This window comes from Acanthaster planci, linkage group LG13 (genome assembly GCF_054643075.1).
Source record: "Acanthaster planci isolate LZ-2023a linkage group LG13, COTS_SCS, whole genome shotgun sequence".
Lineage (NCBI taxonomy): Eukaryota > Metazoa > Echinodermata > Asteroidea > Valvatida > Acanthasteridae > Acanthaster > Acanthaster planci.
The window spans coordinates 6,171,383-6,190,775 of record NC_141789.1 but is presented as its reverse complement, the minus strand read 5'-3'; the positions used below and the strand labels follow the sequence as shown (position 1 = coordinate 6,190,775).

At 39.7% G+C, this 19,393-nt stretch overlaps 1 protein-coding gene across 3 annotated transcripts in view; it reads left to right on the top strand.

Moving 5' to 3' along the window:
* anapc4 (anaphase promoting complex subunit 4) overlaps positions 1 to 17,605 on the top strand; it is a 123,661-nt gene extending 106,056 nt beyond the window's left edge. For all 3 annotated transcript variants that reach the window (XM_087144836.1, XM_022229819.2, XM_087144835.1), the window contains 3 exons: positions 8,299 to 8,487; positions 8,976 to 9,078; positions 9,228 to 17,605. In XM_087144836.1, the coding sequence (XP_087000962.1) occupies positions 8,299 to 8,487; positions 8,976 to 9,078; positions 9,228 to 9,410 (475 nt within the window). In that variant the 3' untranslated portion in view covers positions 9,411 to 17,605. The remainder of the gene's footprint in view (positions 1 to 8,298; positions 8,488 to 8,975; positions 9,079 to 9,227) is intronic.
* Positions 17,606 to 19,393: the final 1,788 nt, after the last annotated feature.

The window sequence follows — 19,393 nt, the reverse complement described above, 5'->3', positions numbered from 1 at the left end:
GGCAGTGCCTTTTGAGTAAGGGCAGTGATCTGCCGCACTCTCTGGGTAGCAGTGCTTTTAGTGGGCAGTGCCTTTTGAGTAAGGGCAGTGATCTGCCGCACTCTTTGGGTAGGCAGTGCCTTTAGTGGGCAGTGCCTTTTGGGTAAGGGTAGTGATCTGCAGCACTCTTTGGGTAGGCAGTGCCTTTAGTGGGCAGTGCCTTTTGGGTAAGGGTAGTGATCTGCAGCACTCTTTGGGTAGGCAGTGCCTTTAGTGGGCAGTGCCTTTTGGGTAAGGGTAGTGATCTGCAGCACTCTCTGGGTAGGCAGTGCCTTTAGTGGGCAGTGACTTTTGGGTAAGGGTAGTGATCTGCAGCACTCTTTGGGTAGGCAGTGCCTTTAGTGGGCAGTGACTTTTGGGTAAGGGTAGTGATCTGCAGCACTCTTTGGGTAGGCAGTGCCTTTAGTGGGCAGTGACTTTTGGGTAAGGGTAGTGATCTGCAGCACTCTTTGGGTAGGCAGTGCCTTTAGAGTAGGGGTAGTGTTCAGCGGCACCTTTCAAAAACTCAGTATCTTTCGAGTAGAGGTGGTTATCTGCAGTACATTTTTAGTAAGGGTAGTGCTCAGCAATGCCGTGTGTGTAGGCAGTACTTTTTGAGTGGGGGTAGGGATCACCTTGTCTGCGCATGTAAACACAAAGAACATTGTCCTGGTATGTGGTAATTAAAAGGAAGGGGTCTCAGAACTTGGTATATTTCCCCCAGAGGATTTGTGAACCTGTTGGTTCCCTTGGGAATGGACTTGTTATAGTTTCCCTGGAAGATATGTGAGCATGTCTGTTCACTTTGAGTGGACTTGGTATACATGTAGTTCCCCTGGAGGATTTGTGAACCTGTTTGCTTCAGGTGGACTTGGTATACCCCCAACAGTTTCATCTGGGCCTTGGGGTATCATGTCGGAACAAGTATGACTGGGCAAGTATACCCAACTGTGAATACACAAATTCTCCGCTGTGGTGCCACAGCTCTAGTCCTTCGGCAACTCCTAGCAAAGCCAGGCATGATTGAAACAAGGAAGGGAACGCTGGTCTATCCTCAGTCCCTGTTCGTTCCTCTCAGACTCTCAGATAGTTAACTAGACATCGCCACAAGGCATTATTTTCCAGGTTGCCTTTGTGCCAGTGCCATGCAAGCATGAAATTAGGGTTGGTTATATAAGATGTTTTCCTAGGGCTGTCCTAAATCCAGATGATGATGGTTGGTGAACAAGATCATTGGAGAGCTTGTTCAAGTCTACCATTGTCTTTGCAAAAAAAACTTTGTTGATATGCCTGTGTACTGCACGGCAAAGAAGCGTAGCATTGATTGTGTCTACTTCCCTGCGATCTTTCCACTGGCGTGATATAACAAGGGATGTTGACAGCAATTTCTTTATGAATGGAATGATCAAATGTTGCGAGTCTACTAATTTTTGTACCATGTTAAAGGGCTGGCCATTAGAGATTTCGCTGCATACCCGTGACACCTGACATTCTTTTGTAGTCACCTGTTACAAATCTTGCCGCTTGCATCTGTACCTGTTTCAATTTACTAATGTAGTTTAACTGGAAGGGATCCCAGACTACAGCTGCATAATGTAGCTGAGGTTGAATCTAGGTTTTATAAGCTGCTTCTTTTACAGCTGGCTCACATTTAGAGAGATACTTTTCACATGACCAAGTGTTCTGTTAGCTTTGCTTACTATTTGATTGATGTGAAGAGACCAAGACAAATCTTTTGAAATTTCAACTCCAAGGTATGCATGATTGGATACTACAGGCAGATTAACATTCATCATTTGGTAGACATTAGCAAAATCTTTCTTGCTTCTTGTCATGTGCACAGTGTGACACTTTCATGGATTAAAAGACATCTGCTATTGGCGAGACTAAGTCACAAGACTATCCAAATCTTTCTGTAGTTGTTGCTACATGGTCTCTGGGATGAGCAATGAGGCAAAATAATAGGCAGTCGTCAGCAAAGAACTTGATATTAGTATCCTTGCTCACATTATCACCGATGTCATTAATGTAGAGCAGAAACATCAACAGACCTAAGACGATACCTTGAGGTACTCCTGGTGTAACTGGAGTAGGGTTTGACGCTTCTCCGTCTACAACAACTTGTTAAGTTCTGTTGGTTAACCATGCTCTGATTCAAGTCATAGTGTTGCCCCTAATCCCATATGTTCTATTTTATGAAGTAATATCTCATGAGTCACATTGTTGAATGCTTTGCAGAGGCTGAGCACCTGTACGTCTATCTGAGCTTTTTTGTTTTGATCTAAATGGCAGTGAATTTCTTCCATGGTGTTAATGAGTTGTGTTTCACATGAATGATGTTTAAGAAACCCGTGCTTGTAGCGTTTTATAACATTATGATCTTGAAAATGAACCATAATATGGTGGAAGATGATATGTTCTAGTTACCTTTGCAAGCTACTGATGTGAGAGAAATTGGTCTGTAGTTACTTGGCAGTGATTGGTTCCCCTTCTTTAACACTGGATATACATTGGCCAATAACCAATCATATGGCAAGTAGAGGTGCCAGCAAGTCATTTTTTGCAAGTCCAAGTTAAGTCACAAGTTATTAGGTCCAGTCACAAGTCAAGTCACAAGTCATTTGGTCACAGGGCAATTCAAGTAAAGTCACAAATCATTTGGTTACAGGGCAAGTTAAGTCTCTTTGTCCAAGTACCAGTCAAGCTGCACATTATTTTGTTCAGCTGTAATAAGCAAAAAGAACCAGGCGTCACCTTATGAAGGTACGAGTTATGAGTTTCAGACAGCTGAACAGCTTTTCTCCAATTAATTTGACAGTGCCTCCTTAATTCCCCCTTTTCACTTGTGTTGGAATTACTGTTATTGCAGTTTTTACCATACGTGTCGTATATTGGACCTCTGTTAAATTCAATAAATGTACTTTGCTGGGTGGAAATAAGCATTGAGATGAAATGATGACATATTGATATATTATCCTAGTCACACATCAATGCAACACGTAGCAGCATATGCATGCTGCCCTGATCTACAGCTGCAGTTGGATGAAGTAGAAGTCGCTCAAGCCCGAAGTCCTTTTTTACGCATGTTAGGCGTAAACTGAAGACCTTAATTAAAAATATATAAGGGGTTTGGTAACGGGTAGTTTTTTGCAATTCCTAGTCAAGCCACAAGTCATTTTTTGCCAGTCCAAGTCAAGTCGCAAGTCACAAAGTCAAGTCAAGTCACAAAGCTGGTATTTACAAGTCAAGTCAAAGGTCACAAATATAGCGACTTCAGTCCGACTTGAGTCTAAGTCACATGACTCAAGTCAGCAACTCTGATGGCAAGGTACTAGTCTGCAGTGATTGGTTGAAGATCATTGTCAAAAAAAACGTTTTGGTGCTGCTCATAGATTTTCTATATTAAGTATACCTCTAATGAATGTGTCTTATGCCTTGTTAAGTTCCTGTCTAATGTAGCTTTAAAATTCTGAAACAATCTCCAATCTTCTTGTTTGTCAGTTCTTTTTGCTTTGTTGTAGATCCTCTTGCGTCTCCTTATTTACCTAAAGAAGATCTTTACCTACCTTAGCAATTTTTCTTGGTATGTGCATTTTGATGGAGTTAGTGAAAGTATCCCGTAGCAGCATCCAGTTTTCATTTACCGTTTTGTTTCCGAATTCCAACACTATCTTCTGTTTTGATTCTTTTAGATCCTGTCAACCGCAACCACATCAGTGGTTATATCAACCACTGATATAAATACAATACTGTAATGTTCAGATTTTTTACAATAAACATTGAAATCGATGCTGGAATGAAGACTAGTCAATGTAGCATGATGCAGCCTTGTCCCAAGTTGTTACTTTATTTCCAATCCAGAGTTGCCATGCTGGTTGACACCATGGAGATGAGGTTGTGAGCAGCAGAATTTGCACACTAGACTGGTGCCCGTTCCCTATGTAGTCTCCTGCTGAACATAGGGCCGGGATGGGAACCAGTCTCTGTGTGTGCGCACGCTATGAATTGTGTTTACATGTGAAAGTGCTTTCATTCCGTCTTGTACATGTATGTGGTACGTGTTGTTTTCGTAGTTTCATTACGGTACATCTTTTTTGGATATTTGTTTGTCGGTATTTTGCTTACAAAAAACAGTCTAAGGATATTTGTTTTAATGTTCACATCATATCATTTGGGACACTCGGGTTGAAAATGACCAGACCAGGGTAAAAGTAGAGCAGTATCACTGATAAAAGAACTGGGCATTCTTTAACAAATATTTGACCTATTTGTGTGTGCGAGTTTATGCTAATGTTTTCATTTTATTTCCTTTGTACTTAATTGTACTGCCATATGTTTGTCCCTATTAACCTTTTGGTATTAAAAACTAAACATCAGTTTATGGTTGGTCTTGGTCTTTGTCTCGGATGTCGTGGTCTCGGTCTCGAAGTCCTGGTCTTGGTCTTGAAGGAGTAGGTCTTGGTCTCGGTCTCGTATGCCTTGGTCTCGGTCTCGGACATCAAGGTCTCGGATGCAACACTGTAACCCACTGAACAGTTTTGGCCATCAAATCTGCCAACCTAGATGGGCCATCAAGCCCTGATGAACAGAACAAGTGCTACATCAGGGACCATGATGTAAGAGCATTTTCCTGCGTCCTGGTCTTATCTTCATGGAGTTTCCATTGCAGACATCTACAAGAATGCGTATTTGAAATCTACCTCTACCTTCTCCTCCTGCTACCTGACAGATGTCTTGTAGAACGACTTGGCACATTGCAAGTCATTTCTACTGTAAGCAGTGCCAAAGTCAATGCAGTGGACTCCTCCCCTACAGACATGTGGGATGAGTCTGCTAGTGAATACCTACCCAAACAGTTATCACCCACCTGTTTTCCCCACTCTGGCTCTGACCTAGCCGCTTTCAAAAAGAAGGACGAAGCCTGCCAAGGGGCAAGATGAAGCTGCTTGCAGTTTGGACAACGGAACAGCGCCTAGGGTTGTCACATCTGCAGCAGTAGTCATGGCTGAACAGTCCCACTCTCGAGTGATGGTCTCTCTCGCAGCTTGAATATGTAAAGGGTGTGGGATCTGGCGTGAAGGCACGAGTTGCCGCTCTCGGTTTCCTCTTCTGCCTCTTTTCCCACTGCAAAAAGTGCATTGTTCTCAGGCTTGACTGGACGCATATTGCCTTACTGTGTTCTACAAACATGTACATGTACCAATGCTATGCACAGGAAGTAAGGTGGTCCTTATGCACTTTGTACCGCAGGTTAGGTTAGGGGAGGTATGAGGCTGATTTCATGCTTGCGGGATATTTTCCAGGGATTACCTTCTAGTAACTCGAGAGAGTGAGGTAACCACTACAGGCTTATTTCAATCTATGTTCAGATGTTTGTGTTGTGGTGCACCTAAATGACACATTGCACTTTGGCCCTGTACTGCACCATATTCCATACAAACAGGTGTATATGTAAAGGAGGTCCTTGAATGGTCCTTATTTCCAGCTTTTTTGGAGGAGAGACTCTGTCCAATGTCCAGTTTGGAGGAATCCCTTTCAGGTTACACATATCATACGGTACACAGCCTCCATATCTTGGGGGCTTATGTGCGTTAGATGGCCAGGTTGGAGAAGGCCTTTGCCTAACCCCAGGCTTGGAGGAATCTTCCCTGGGCTTAACCTTTTGTACCTTGAGGAGCGAGGGGCTGGATGTAGATGGCGAGGTTATGCTATACTCAAGAAGTAAAGTGGTCTCTTGTTACATCTTAGTTTGGCATCTTCTTGGCCACTCCTTATTTCCGGTTTTAGCCTCATTGTGCAGACCATACTTTGGCAGGATAGAGTGGGCATATTGGACCAATCATACTTTTATTTCTAGTTACCTTCCTACATGCTTTCTACTTCTTTAAATGTATGATGTCATGTATAAGAGAATTTTGCCAAATGTAAGGCCCTTCCTATGATCGTAGTTAATGCACTATATATAAACTTGTTATTGTGTTATTTGGGAGTTAAGCCCGGTCAGTTTTAATTATGTTAGAAAGCCTTGTCAGCTGTAATTGTTTCTCACTAGGTTTAGCAATTCCTTTAGCAATGAGTGGAATAGCCTGTGACCTGACCTAGAGCAGTTTGGTGACAATAAAGCATGGCAGCGGCAGTTGAGGCAAGAGGGAATAATTTCCACTCTGTCCATTCCATCCTCTATGGTCAATATTACATTCTTGTTGATATCTTTAATAAAGAGGGAGTAATTCTGTCTGAAATAGTGTCTGTGTGATATCATTGTGAAGGGATTACGCAAGTTATAATACAAAATGATTTAACAATGGTGACACTTGGTAAATGCTATACTTGGAATCCATGTTTAAATTAAGAGCCAGGACTGAGATAGATGAATGGCCAGTTGTAGGTGGTATGAATCTGTTGTAGGTGGTATGAATCTGTTGTAGGTGGTATGAATCTGTTGTAAGTGGTAAGAATCTGTTGTAGGTGGCATGAATCTGTTGTAGGTGGTATGAATCTGTTGTAGGTTGTATGAATCTGTTGTTGGTGCTATGAATCTGTTGCAGGTGGTATGAATCTGTTGTAGGTGGTATGAATCTGTTGTAGGTGGTATGAATCTGTTGTTGGTGGCACGAATCTGTTGTAGGTGGTAAGAATCTGTTGTAGGTGGTATGAATCTGTTGTAGGTGGTATGAATCTGTTGGTGGTGGTATGAATCTGTTGTAGGTGGTATGAATCTGTTGTGGGTGGTATGAATCTGTTGTAGGTGGTATGAATCTGTTGTAGGTGGTATGAATCTGTTGGTGGTGGTATGAATCTGTTGGTGGTGGTATGAATCTGTTGGTGGTGGTACGAATCTGTTGTAGGTGGTATGAATCTGTTGGTGGTATGAATCTGTTGTAGGTGGTATGAATCTGTTGGTGGTGGTATGAATCTGTTGTAGGTGGTATGAATCCGTTGTAGGTGGTATGAATCTGTTGTAGGTTGTATGAATCTGTTGTAGGTGGTATGAATCTGTTGTAGGTGGTATGAATCTGTTGTAGGTGGTATGAATCTGTAGTAGGTTGTATGAATCTGTTGTAGGTTGTATGAATCTGTTGTAGGTGGTATGAATCTGTTGTAGGTTGTATGAATCTGTTGTATAGGTGGTATGAATCTGTTGTAGGTGGTATGAAATATTTACAGAAATGCATGCCTTCCAACTGTCGCAATTTAATCAGAACCTTTCCCATTTTTGAGGTTTTCAAAGGCTCAATAAATATAACAATGTCCTGATGTTCGGAAGAAAAACAAACCATCGGAAAAATATCTTGCACTGTATATCCTGTCTGGGAAGTATGCTTGGGCTCCATAAACATGCAGATCCCTAGAGCATGGTTATTTTGAAGAAGCGTACTGAGTACTATCAAATTGTATTGAATTTAACCCTTGAGACTGACTCTGAAATCATTGTCACATAGGTGCTTAACTCCGGACTGGATACAAACCCCCAACAGCTGTTATTCATTATATATTCACTGCATACATATTTATACACATCATCACACTTGTCCAGTTGCTTGTCTAGTCACACAAAAAAATCCATTGGCATCCATGTGTTTTTGCTGCCAGGTTCCAAGACCAAAAGATCTGGAATGTGTTTATCATGTGTTCAGTGATCAAGAGTACATGTATATTGGGTGTAGCAAATAGCAGCAGTAAGTGAGACAAGGCACTGGCATTGCATACACACTTTGTGTTGCTTTTTTGAGTTTCAGTTTTGACAGGTATGGAATTGTCACTTTCGACATAAACTTTTGAAGAAGGAGAGGAAGTACCAACTCCAAATAAGAGTGCTCCTTAACATTGCAAGTGGAAACAGCTGAAATGAACAACTTTTTGACATTCTGCATATACAATATACTATCCTACATGAAGCCATCCATTTTTTCATGTCTTCAGTAAATGCAGAAAATACAAAATAAACTCTTAGTCTCTTAAACCACAACTTAAAAAAGGTACAAATGGGCAAGTCATTGTGCAAGGAAGAATGGGGGCACTACCCAGTCTCCCCCCCTCCAGTTTAAGTTGCCTTTTTTGTAATTGAAAGCACCAATAACCAATACTTTAGAAATGCTACGACCATCTTCCTTTTGAGGAAGAGGGTTTTTTACAGAGGGAGAAACATCAAATCATTTCAGGGAAAAAACACATCCCCTCAACTCAAAAACTGGATATTCTGCTTCTCACTATGGTATCCTCTGGCTAGTGCTCTGTTTTGTGAATCGCTTTGTTAAACCAATTGCCTTTTCTTATTAGAGGTAACCAATACGAGATACTGGATTCAGCTTTCTTTGACAACCACACCTTGTCAGTCCTTCTTCAAGAACGATGGGGTGGACCTGAAAGTGCATCAATCATATGTCAAGTTCCACTTGCAGCACTCCTTCACCAGCAATTTACCCTACTGAGTGAGCATGATGAGCCACTGAATCAAAGAGCAGATGTGTATGTTCCCTAATGTTTTTGAATTATTGAATGTTCATAGTGCACCTCAGTAAAAGTTTAATCTGAGATAGGAGCCAAAATAAAGATTGTATTCTTTGGGATTAGTGCTGTCTTTGTTATTACTTGGTCAAAACAAATACAAGCACATAAATCTGGAGGACCCCTGTCAATGTATATTGAAACTCACAGTGAGTTAAAATATGGGTAATTATATTTCTTATTTTAGTAACATAGTGCCAGTATATGTGAATATTATTTCTTTATATACTTGTTTAATTAGATGATAAACATTCTAAGTAACAATTGAAGTGGAATACATACTGCATGAATGATACCTCATGTACTATTATATATAACCTACAGTGAAGCTTACTGCACCCATTTGTGTTGGTGACTTTGCATTTGCCTGTTTTCTGGGGGTAAATTGCATTAGAAGTATTGTCAGTGTGCTTTGCAGTGTCAATACAAAGCAATGTCATTGTTCACAGAATCAGCCTTGATGCTGGGGGATATGTCAGCCACAGTCGAAGATTGGATAACATCAAAGCTAGTATATTTGCTGTTAGTGGATCCAGGAAAGTGTCATGTGTGGTGAGTATGAGTCAGCTTAGTACTGTTTACAGTCATCTGTCAAATACTGTATGCATATGGTGCTGTTTGCATCAGGCTGAGTGCTGTAAATATAGCCATCCATTGAGATAAGCCATTGAGGTATTTCTGCAATACTTTGTCTTTTGCAGTTGTTTTCTAATCGTCGGAGAGTCCGACTTTTTGACATGGATGCAGAGGATGATGGTGAAGATGAGAGCTTATCAGAGAGTTTACAAGATACAAGCAGTGCTGGGATGGCCCCAGTAGAAATGGCTGTAGATGATAAAGACAGTAACAAGGAGAACATACAATTACCAGATAGCTTCCACTAAGAGTACAAATGATAGCACAAGGATGGATCCTCTCTCTGATACCAATTACCAGATAGCTTCCACTAAGAGTACAAATGATAGCATAACAAGGATCAATCCTCTCTCTGATACCAATTACCAGATAGCTTCCACTAAGAGTACAAATGATAGCACAACAAGGATCGATCCTCTCTCTGATACCAATTACCAGATAGCTTCCACTAAGAGTACAAATGATAGCACAAGGATCGATCCTCTCTCTGATACCAATTACCAGATAGCTTCCACTAAGAGTACAAATGATAGCATAACAAGGATCGATCCTCTCTCTGATACCAATTACCAGATAGCTTCCACTAAGAGTACAAATGATAGCACAACAAGGATCGATCCTCTCTCTGATACCAATTACCAGATAGCTTCCTCTAAGAGTACAAATGATAGCACAAGGATCGATCCTCTCTCTGATACCAATTACCAGATAGCTTCCTCTAAGAGTACAAATGATAGCACAAGGATCGATCCTCTCTCTGATACCAATTACCAGATAGCTTCCTCTAAGAGTACAAATGATAGCACAAGGATCGATCCTCTCTCTGATACCAATTACCAGATATGTTATATGTTTGTCACAGTGTCTGTCTGTCATCAGTCAGTGTCATTGTCAAGCACTTTGTTTTATAGCCTCTATGATAATATTTTATGAAAACCACTTGGTGCGCACGTGCATTCACTTCTGAATCACAGAGTTAGCAGACAAAGTCTTCTGACTTTCCCTAGCTTTTCATAATGTAATTGCTCTGGTCCTTATTTGTCCAGCTCCCAGCAACTTAGCTACAGCCAAATAACTCTGCCTTCCTCATCTCCCACCTCACTCATGGTTTGTTCTAAACACCTTACAGGGTCTATGCAGTACAATTTTGTTATGCAGTCATTGGAAATAAACCTCAATCTTTTTGGATTTTCTGCTGATGCAAATTTCTGTATTCATGAGCAAAACTGTGATTTGATTTGGGGCAGAAACCTCAACATTAGAGCTATTTCAGCACAAAAGTTCCAGGAAATTTAAATATTTTCTGTCGAAAAGCTTATTTTCTTTGATGATTCACTGTCATGTAAGTAAATGACAGTAAGCCAATGAGCCACCCTTTCTCACTAATGTTTTCAGTAAGAACAGTTTGCACAGACAAACAAAATCTTCCCAGCGTGACACCACAGTACTCTCAGTTGTCTGAAAAAAATGGGAAATTTTAAATGTTTCAGAAGTGCACTTTTCACTACAGTAAAACATAAATTACTGTCCAGTAGTTTTTCCTACATTTAAGAGTAGGAAGGTGCATCAAATGGGTATCTAAGATACACTAATTGCTGGCCACTTGAACCTAGCATGTGTTTGTGTTACGGCCAAGTATCTTTTAATGCATGAGAACTGAATATCTGCTTGCCTATCTTTAAAAGTTGGTGGACAGTGATGGACAGCCTGTGTTGATGTGAATCAGACCAGGACCTCAAGTGCAGAAAACCTTCAAAACAAAAATCAGACCAAATTTCACCAAGATTTTAATAAAGCAAAGGCAAAGACCTGAGCTTTTCACCGACCATGTTTGAAGTCTTAAGTTATTTTTTAAAGGAGACATCTCTTCAACATTTTGAACCTGAACGTTATTTCAGTGTAAAATCCTAAAATAGTAGTTCTATGAGAGAATGTGCAGCAATAGAGACTAGAGGTACAGTTGTTTCTTTTGGAACATTCAATTAATGCATTACTTAAAAGTGTTGTTGGATGCAATGCTACTGGTTACTTTACTGGGCAAGTTGGTTTTCTTATATTGTAGTTTTCACTAACATCTGTTTTGTTATATAATACATCATTTAAGAGCACCTCTGAGGAAAACATGTTTTCTCTGATTTTATCTGTTCAAATAAATATGGAAGAATCCAAATCAAACACACTGTCATTTTCTCTTCGGAGCTCAACTTTAACAAGCTTAAAAGGGCTTTTTTGGTTCATGCCAAGATGCAAATTCAGAAGGTAGATTTCATCATTCGGAGAAAACAGAAAACGAGGGAAACCCTCTCCCTGTTGTTGTAGTGGGTGCTTCCATATAAAGAATAAGAAAAAGAATAAGTGTCAACTATTTCAAAAATCTAGGTTTCACGGCACCCAAAACGTGGCCAACTGGAGACTTCAAATTCCACAAGCAAAAATTAATGTGATGGTTCAAAAATAAACAACCAAAGTTTCTCATTTCATGCTGGTAGATCTTGAGGTTTTTAGAATTGGCGTGGAGTATTTAAAAAACTCAATTGTTTGCTTGCAGAAATTTTTGGGAAAAATTTTTACAACTTTCACGGCGCCTCAAAAGTGGACAAGTGAAATCTTCACATTCATATTAGTCAACATTTATGTGGTGCTCCAAAAGTGGACATCCCAATTTTCTCGTTTTCTACTAGTACATGTGGATTTATATGTGTTTGAAGTCAGGAAATCTGTTTTCAAATGACTCAATTTTTCTGCCAGTGGAAATTTGGATTCTACCTTGATGACTCTCGCGGTGCCGTAAAACTGGCCAACTAGAAACTTGAAATGAACATTGCGTCCCTACGAAGTTGCGAAGCAGCTCAATTGATAGTTCTGTGATATTAGCTGTCAGTCGTACAACTACTGGTCAGCGGATTCAAGAGGCCTGTCCAATCTGCATGCTTTTGAACACTTTTTTCTTGAACCCACTAAAAGGTGCACAAAAAATGAAGATCGCTGTGCCTAACTTGTCATACATGCGTTCGGGAACATCTACTTCCAGCCCGAAGCCCAGGCACTGATTCATACATGTAGGAAGCTAGAGATCCATAGATAGTGCAGAGGCTTAGCAAAAGTACCGTTCACTTTGTCATAAAAGCACCAAATTTGACAGACATGTACAAGTAGCTTTTAGTATTCTTTCAAAATTAGTTACTGAGGCATTCACATTTTTACCCCATTGGGGCGTGGCAGCCATTTTTCAAAGTGGCCGCCATTTGCTCCCATGCTGTATGTGTCTGTCAGCCATACTAGTCTCGCCTGGAAGCAGTAAGATTGAACATTTTACATTCAAAACGATCACCAAGAATTAAGTGGAGGTTGGAAAAAATTGTTCTCATGATTTTACCCATGTTGGGTGTGGTAGCCATTTTTTTCAAAATGGCCGCCATTTTGGATTTGCTCTTATGCTGTATGTGTCTCTCAGCCAAACAAATCTAGCCTAGAGGCAGTAAGCCTAAACATTTTGCATGCAAGAATTAAGTGGTTGTTTAAAAAATAGTATTCATGATTTTACATATGCTGGGTGTGGTAGCCATTTTTTTCAAAATGTCCACCATTTCGCATCCCGGCTTATAGGGGTGCGTTCCACCAAATGGTTGTATTTCTGCACGCGAGCTCATTAATATTTTGTGATCCCACTGGTATAAGACATGCCATAATCAGGAGGCATCATAGAAATATTTCTATAAATCCCAAAACTGGGACTGACAGTTTCCAGTTCGGGGTATTTCTTTCACAAAAATCCCCAAATCATGCAAATTGTGGGCCTATTCTGGATAGAGGCAGGCGATTACATTCAGAAATGAGCGCTTAGTTTTACTGCTGTTTTGGGAGTATCTTCCTTGATAGGCGAATAAAAATAGATTTTCGTGGCTAACCCCCATGAAATTAACCCCTATAGCCTAGGCTACATCATCAGTACAGTAGGCTACATGTACATGATTACATTGTAATAATTTAGGTAGAACAATCTCAAAAAGGAGTGCAGGCTCATCAATTATTTTTTCTTAATTAATTTCACACCAACAGATAAGACCAGTGTAGTCCACTTAAATTACTTATTAAAGGCAGTACCACACTGATCACCTTGGTTATTTTGATTGTGAATATAGTTTTAAAAGCGAAGGCAGGTAGAGGATTGAAATAATTGCAAATAAGGCTGTACCGTAGGGACCTAATTCAGGAGTGGATGAAGAAATTTTCCAGGTTGAAGCCAGGTCTAGATTAGATTTTTTTTAATGTCACAAGGGACACAGATAATGCACACTGTAATTGGAAATGACAACTCGTCTAGTTTGCACCTCTTTCATGCAATGTAGGCCTAGGCCCCCTTACTGTTTTTGGTCAGTTCTTTTTATTATTTTTTTTTTTAATGGTGTTGGGGAGTGGAGTTTCCCCGGGGGGAAATATGGCCCATTTATTTTCTAGAACCCATCATTATCAAATTTGAAAATGAAAAATAAAAATTTTATCGCTGAACCAACCCTACATGTAAATCCTGCTCATGTCTTTCAATTGTTAATTTCATGTCCTCTCTTTGTACATGTATATCTCTGTATCGTAGGAGTGAGAAACACTTCTCATTTTTCTCTTAGGTATTGCATTCCCAAAGGCTAAACAAAACACCACTGTCTGCATGGATAGACATAAAAGCAGAGGGTGATGATGAATAAAACATTTATTTCAATGGTGTCATTCACTCTCTGCATGGATAGACATAAAAGCAGAGGGTGATGATGAATAAAACATTTATTTCAATGGTGTCATTCTTTACATTAAGCAAACATGATTCACATTACTTAAGTACTGAGTACATGGCCATGAACTTGAGCAACATTACATAATGTATCATGTTACATTTGATAAATTAGATGACAACATTTAAGTTTAAAGTTAAGCAAGAACACTTTTGTACCCTAACCTATGGAGAGACAAAGAAAACTAAGCAATCTAACCTACTAGGACAGAAAAATGACAAACAGGACAAAACAAAAACAAGTGTGAGACAACACCACATTAGTAGAGCACAAATAAATATGATTTAGGAATATGAGCCCAGCAACTGAGTTCTTAGTTTTCTAGCAAACACAGATACAGAAGGTAGTGATTTGAGAGAATTATCTAGACCTTTCCAGTACAATGTACAATGTACCTTGATAAAAAACATCATTCTTGGCCGCTGACATTCTGTTAAATTCGAGAAACAAGTTTCCCTTCATATTGCTACAAGTATTATAATTATTGATGTTAGATGCTAAAGTAAAACAAGAATTAAAAGTGGAAGGGAGTAAATTGTGCATAAGTTTGTACATGAATTTTCCCAGATTAAGTTCGTATAAATGGTTACATTGCAATAGGTGTAATTTAGCAAATAACAGAGCAGAATGATCACAATAGCCAGTATGCAAAATGATGCGGACTTCTCATTTTTTAAAAATTTCAGGGCATTGATACATAATTTGTTAGCTAGGAACCATGAACTGATCTTTGTAAGTTCCAGATTTAGGTTCTGAATAGCTTCATTTACATTTGTGTAAGAATACAACAAATTTGCATCATCTGCAAATAAAAAGAAAATGTCATACAATCTGAGTTATTACATATGTCGTTGATATAGAAAATATAAAGTAGTAGAGGGCTACTAGTAAATAGTAAAGGGCCCAGCACAGACCCCTTTGGTACCCCACATGTAATAACTCGGTTGGTAGAATTTACAGATTTAAATGATGCATACTGCTGTCTGTTATATAAATAACTTTTCAAAAGGTCCAGTGCTGTTCCTCACACACCATAATGCTCTAATTTACTGATTAAAATATCATGATTTACAGTATCAAAAGTTTTAGATAAATCCAGAAATACACATAAAGAAAACCGTCTACCTGGTCAATGTGGAATAAGTGGCAAACACTATTTCCCAGTTCAGCAGAGAGCTGCAAGACTCTATCATATGATATACTCAATCAAACCTGGAAGAATCCATCCAACACTTTTGCGAGTCTTTGTATGCAACGTGAGTCCTATGTATGTGGGAAGGGGAGTTTCTTGTGCAGTGCTGTGTTTTGCAGATGAGATTTCTGGTTTCTTACGGTTTGCAGACACCCATTCCTCCTCTCACCTGTGTTTGATAACTCTGAATTTTAGAAGCTGAGCTACGGAAAGTGGTGCGTGTGTTGTGGAGCTACTTTCGCTGTTGATGTTTGGGCCTGCAAGTATTATGTTGACCAAGGCAAGGAGGCATGGATGGGACTAACCTTTCTTGGCATCCATCGACAAATGTTCCAGTGAACTGCTCGCTGTTCTCAAACGTCATTATGAGCAAGGTGGAGGGCATCACTGTCGCTATCATGCTCACAAGCCATCTCTAATGCCTCTCCAAAGTCTTCATCAAAAACCAGAAGCACATCTCTTCCTTTGGTCTAAGCTCTCAGACCAGGCAGCTGAGCTAATAGATGTTCTTTCAGCCTTGTTGAGTTCACTCACTTTTCAAGGATTATTCCATATTGTTCCAGTCTTGACATATACAGATTTGCAAGATCAGCAAGTCTGAAGATGGGAACAGTGCATTTTTCAGTCGAGTATCCTCCATGTACAAGACAAGCTCAGCCAGTGCAACTTTTGATATCACCCATTCGTGGTCATTCTTGTGTTCAGAATCCCTTGCCCTTTTTACACCCTCAGCTCGATTGTAAAGCAACACCAAGCATTTCTTGTGATACTTTACCTCCTGAGGGGTCATATCACCACCTGTTTTGAGCTTTGCCAAGAGGTGGATCTCTTCAAAAAGTTCTGCTGAATCTCGAACACGCTGATCCAGCTGAAAATCAGTAGCTTCGTGAGGAATGTCTTTAATAGAAAGTAGGTTTGCAGTAGCACCATGGACGTATCTCTTTTGTGAGTATTTGCGGTTCTCGACAGGCAGCCCCTGCTCACCTCCTGGTCTAATGGGTCCTCTGTACCCTAGGCCCCCCCCCCCGCCCATGGGTCTCCTATACCCAGGCAACCTTCCCCCCCCCCCGCCACACCCATGACCAACTGACATGCATCAGTACCCAGGTGGATCCACCAGCTGTATCCTCGTTCCACCTGACTACACAGAAGGATCCGTCATACTCCAGTGCTCCCAGTCAGCTTATAAGCCCCACTCTCTGTCTGTATTTTTTCAGTCTCCTGATGACGGACAGGGCATACTGTCCGAAACATTGAGTCTCTCACGGTTCTTGTCAGAACATACAGACTCACAAAAGAAATTGTATCCTTGCATGGTGCTACCGCAAGCATTCCACATTAGCATATCACATGTAACCATTGGTGATTGGCGGCCAATTTGAAAAATGGCTGTCATGTCCCCTCTTATTAAAATTTCAAATGCCTCAACATCTAAAATTGCTTAATATATGTTATTCTACATCTGTGCCAAATTTGGTGCTTTTATGACCAAGTGAACAATTGGCTCCATATTTTGGACTTGGCCACTGCACTACCAGCAGAAAACTTAATTTTTTTTAAATACTCAACATGAATTCCATACAAACCTGAAAATCTACCAGCAGAAAATGAAAATGTGGTTTGTCCACTTGTGGTCCTGCATAAGGTGGCATGCTTGCCTTTGTTTTCACAATATCATTAGATTGACCACCAAGGATAGGGAAACACCCTTTTTACATTTGTGGTAAAGCAAATTTGTGGAAAAGCAAAACCTGGCCACAGATACATGGAGAGAGACATCTTTTTAAAGGTGAAAAATCACAATTCAAGGTGCTTTTTTAAGTTATTTGGAGCTTTACGCCATTGCTTTAAAAAGTGATCATTGGTACATGCTCAGCCAAACATTTAGAAACTACCTATGCAGTGTTAGACATTTGATGCAAAGGTAGTGTAATATGTTGCTCTCTAAAAGAGTAAAATGGGGCTAATCTTATAGCAATACTGGTGGAAATACCAAGCACTTATATAATTCGTTTTTATTACTCGATATAGTTGCAGGTTGAAGGTTACCCACTTGGGTAAACATGTATGTCAAATATACTTGGCGTTTCTTCCAAAGTATTCAAATGGTAAACTTTTCTGTAAAATATGTATGTTTAATCAACGAGAAATTGGGCTCTTCGTACTTGGTGGGCACTTGATGTAGGCCCTTCTCGTGGATATCCTTGTAGTAGATCAATAATAGACTTCATATGATATGCCTCTCTACAGAAATCACACTCGGTGTATGGGAAAAATATTACAATTCAGACAGAGGCAAAGTTTATCTGTTGAGACCACGGATGTCTTAAGATTAAACACTATCAACAGACGTATGTAGGAAGCTATTATCACATTTTAAAAGCACTTGCAGAGTTAATGAAAAATGGAACACTAACTCGACGACAGTGAATTTAGACAATGATTAAATCCCACTTGAAAAGCATATTGCCCATTTGTTGTGGAACTTCTTTAAATAGTTTATATTAAACTCCCAAAACTAAGTCTGGTTCGAAACTAGCCAGTAGTGAGGAAAGATTCCATCACTCTTTGACATTTACAACGAACTAAATACAGCACACCTGCATGCAGTCTCTCCAGACTTGTTTATATAGCCTCTTCAGATAACATGCCAGATCGTGAGTGTGTTTCACGGGATTTCATTTCGGGCAATCTTTTTTTTTTTCAACATTGGAATGTTTGAGTCTGAATAAAAGTCAGAATAAATTATGCTTCATTTAGACATAAATTATTTTTTTCTTTTTTTCCAATTTTGTATTCAGTTTTGATTGTTTGGGGGTGGTTTGCCTTGTTTTGAGGTTTTCCCATTTTGATTGACTTTTATGTGGGAGTTCTTGGGAGTTGTTTGGTTGTTTCACCCCAAAAATGCTAAAAGGCATACGACCACAAATGGCGGTGCCCGGCCCCGTACTTGGTGGATTATGCGCACAGCGTCATTGAGATTGTGTGCAAGCGAGAGCTCCAAACCATTTTTCATCTTTAGTATAACGTGTAAATGTAATAATCCAGGAAAAAAAAGAAACAACAGGTTACATTTGTGGGGAATATAGAATAGACAAAAATGTGCATTTTAATACTCCAAAAGGCACTATAAAAGGATATTTGGTAGTAAGCCGCATTCTTGCTTTGCATTAAGTACGAGGATTTCCTGACTGGGTTTGGGCGCGATGAAACTTATTACCTTTAATATTGCCTTTACTCAATAGTTCTGGTTACACTGTTAAAGTGCCTCTATATGCTTATTTTCTAAAATTCTATGAAGAAAAAATCAACTTTCCAGTAACCTCTGGTCAGAAATTCAATTGATGTTGGATAAATTACGAGAACGGGATCAAAATTGTGTACAATATCAGCCCAAAATTGGGATTTTACCCAATGTTTCTTGTGTGTATACACCTACAGCTCTTTCCTTGCGTGCAAATTACCCCACGACATTATTGCTTCTGGAGTCTCCATTTAAAAAGAGAAAAAGAGAAAAACATGCTGGTACTTTTTTGTGTGATATTGTACTGTATAATGAAATAGGGACTGATCTTTTTCTCGAAGAACAAAACTTGAATAGGAATGAGTGTAAATAAAAGAGATGAAACTACATTGGAGTCAACATTTTGGTACTGAAAGTATATAGATGTGTTCCTCCGATTGGATCATCTTCCCAGTTATTCTGTAAAATCTGTTTTTCACTTGTTTGAGATGCCATGAGCTTCCTGTCATCGATCCTAAATTATAATTGAATGTAGCGGGAGTAACGTTTGTGTTGGACGTTTCCTTTTCCCCCACGTACGGGTTACCACCCCGTCGTGTTGACACGGTCCTTGTACTCTTTTGTATATTTATGTAAACATCTAACTTCTTAGAATGCCACCAGCGGATGAAAACACGACCTGGTATCAAGGCTGCAACGTTTATTCCGAATGCAGATGGCTGTGGTAATTGGACATGGTGTTTTTCACTTTTCAGAATAGCATATTTATTTTCAAAATACCTCAGTCACGATTCGATAAATGTGCTCTTCAGTCATATCAAGGAACCTCTGAAATCCACGGTCACGTGATGATAATCCTCCACAAAAAAAGGAAACATACTGGTGCGGATCTGGGGGTCCCCCCGCTCTGTCATAAACAAACAAACAGACAAACAAACAAACAGTCGGTCAATTACAATTACATCAATTACAATAATAGAAATAAAAAGATGACATCTTGTAAAAGTT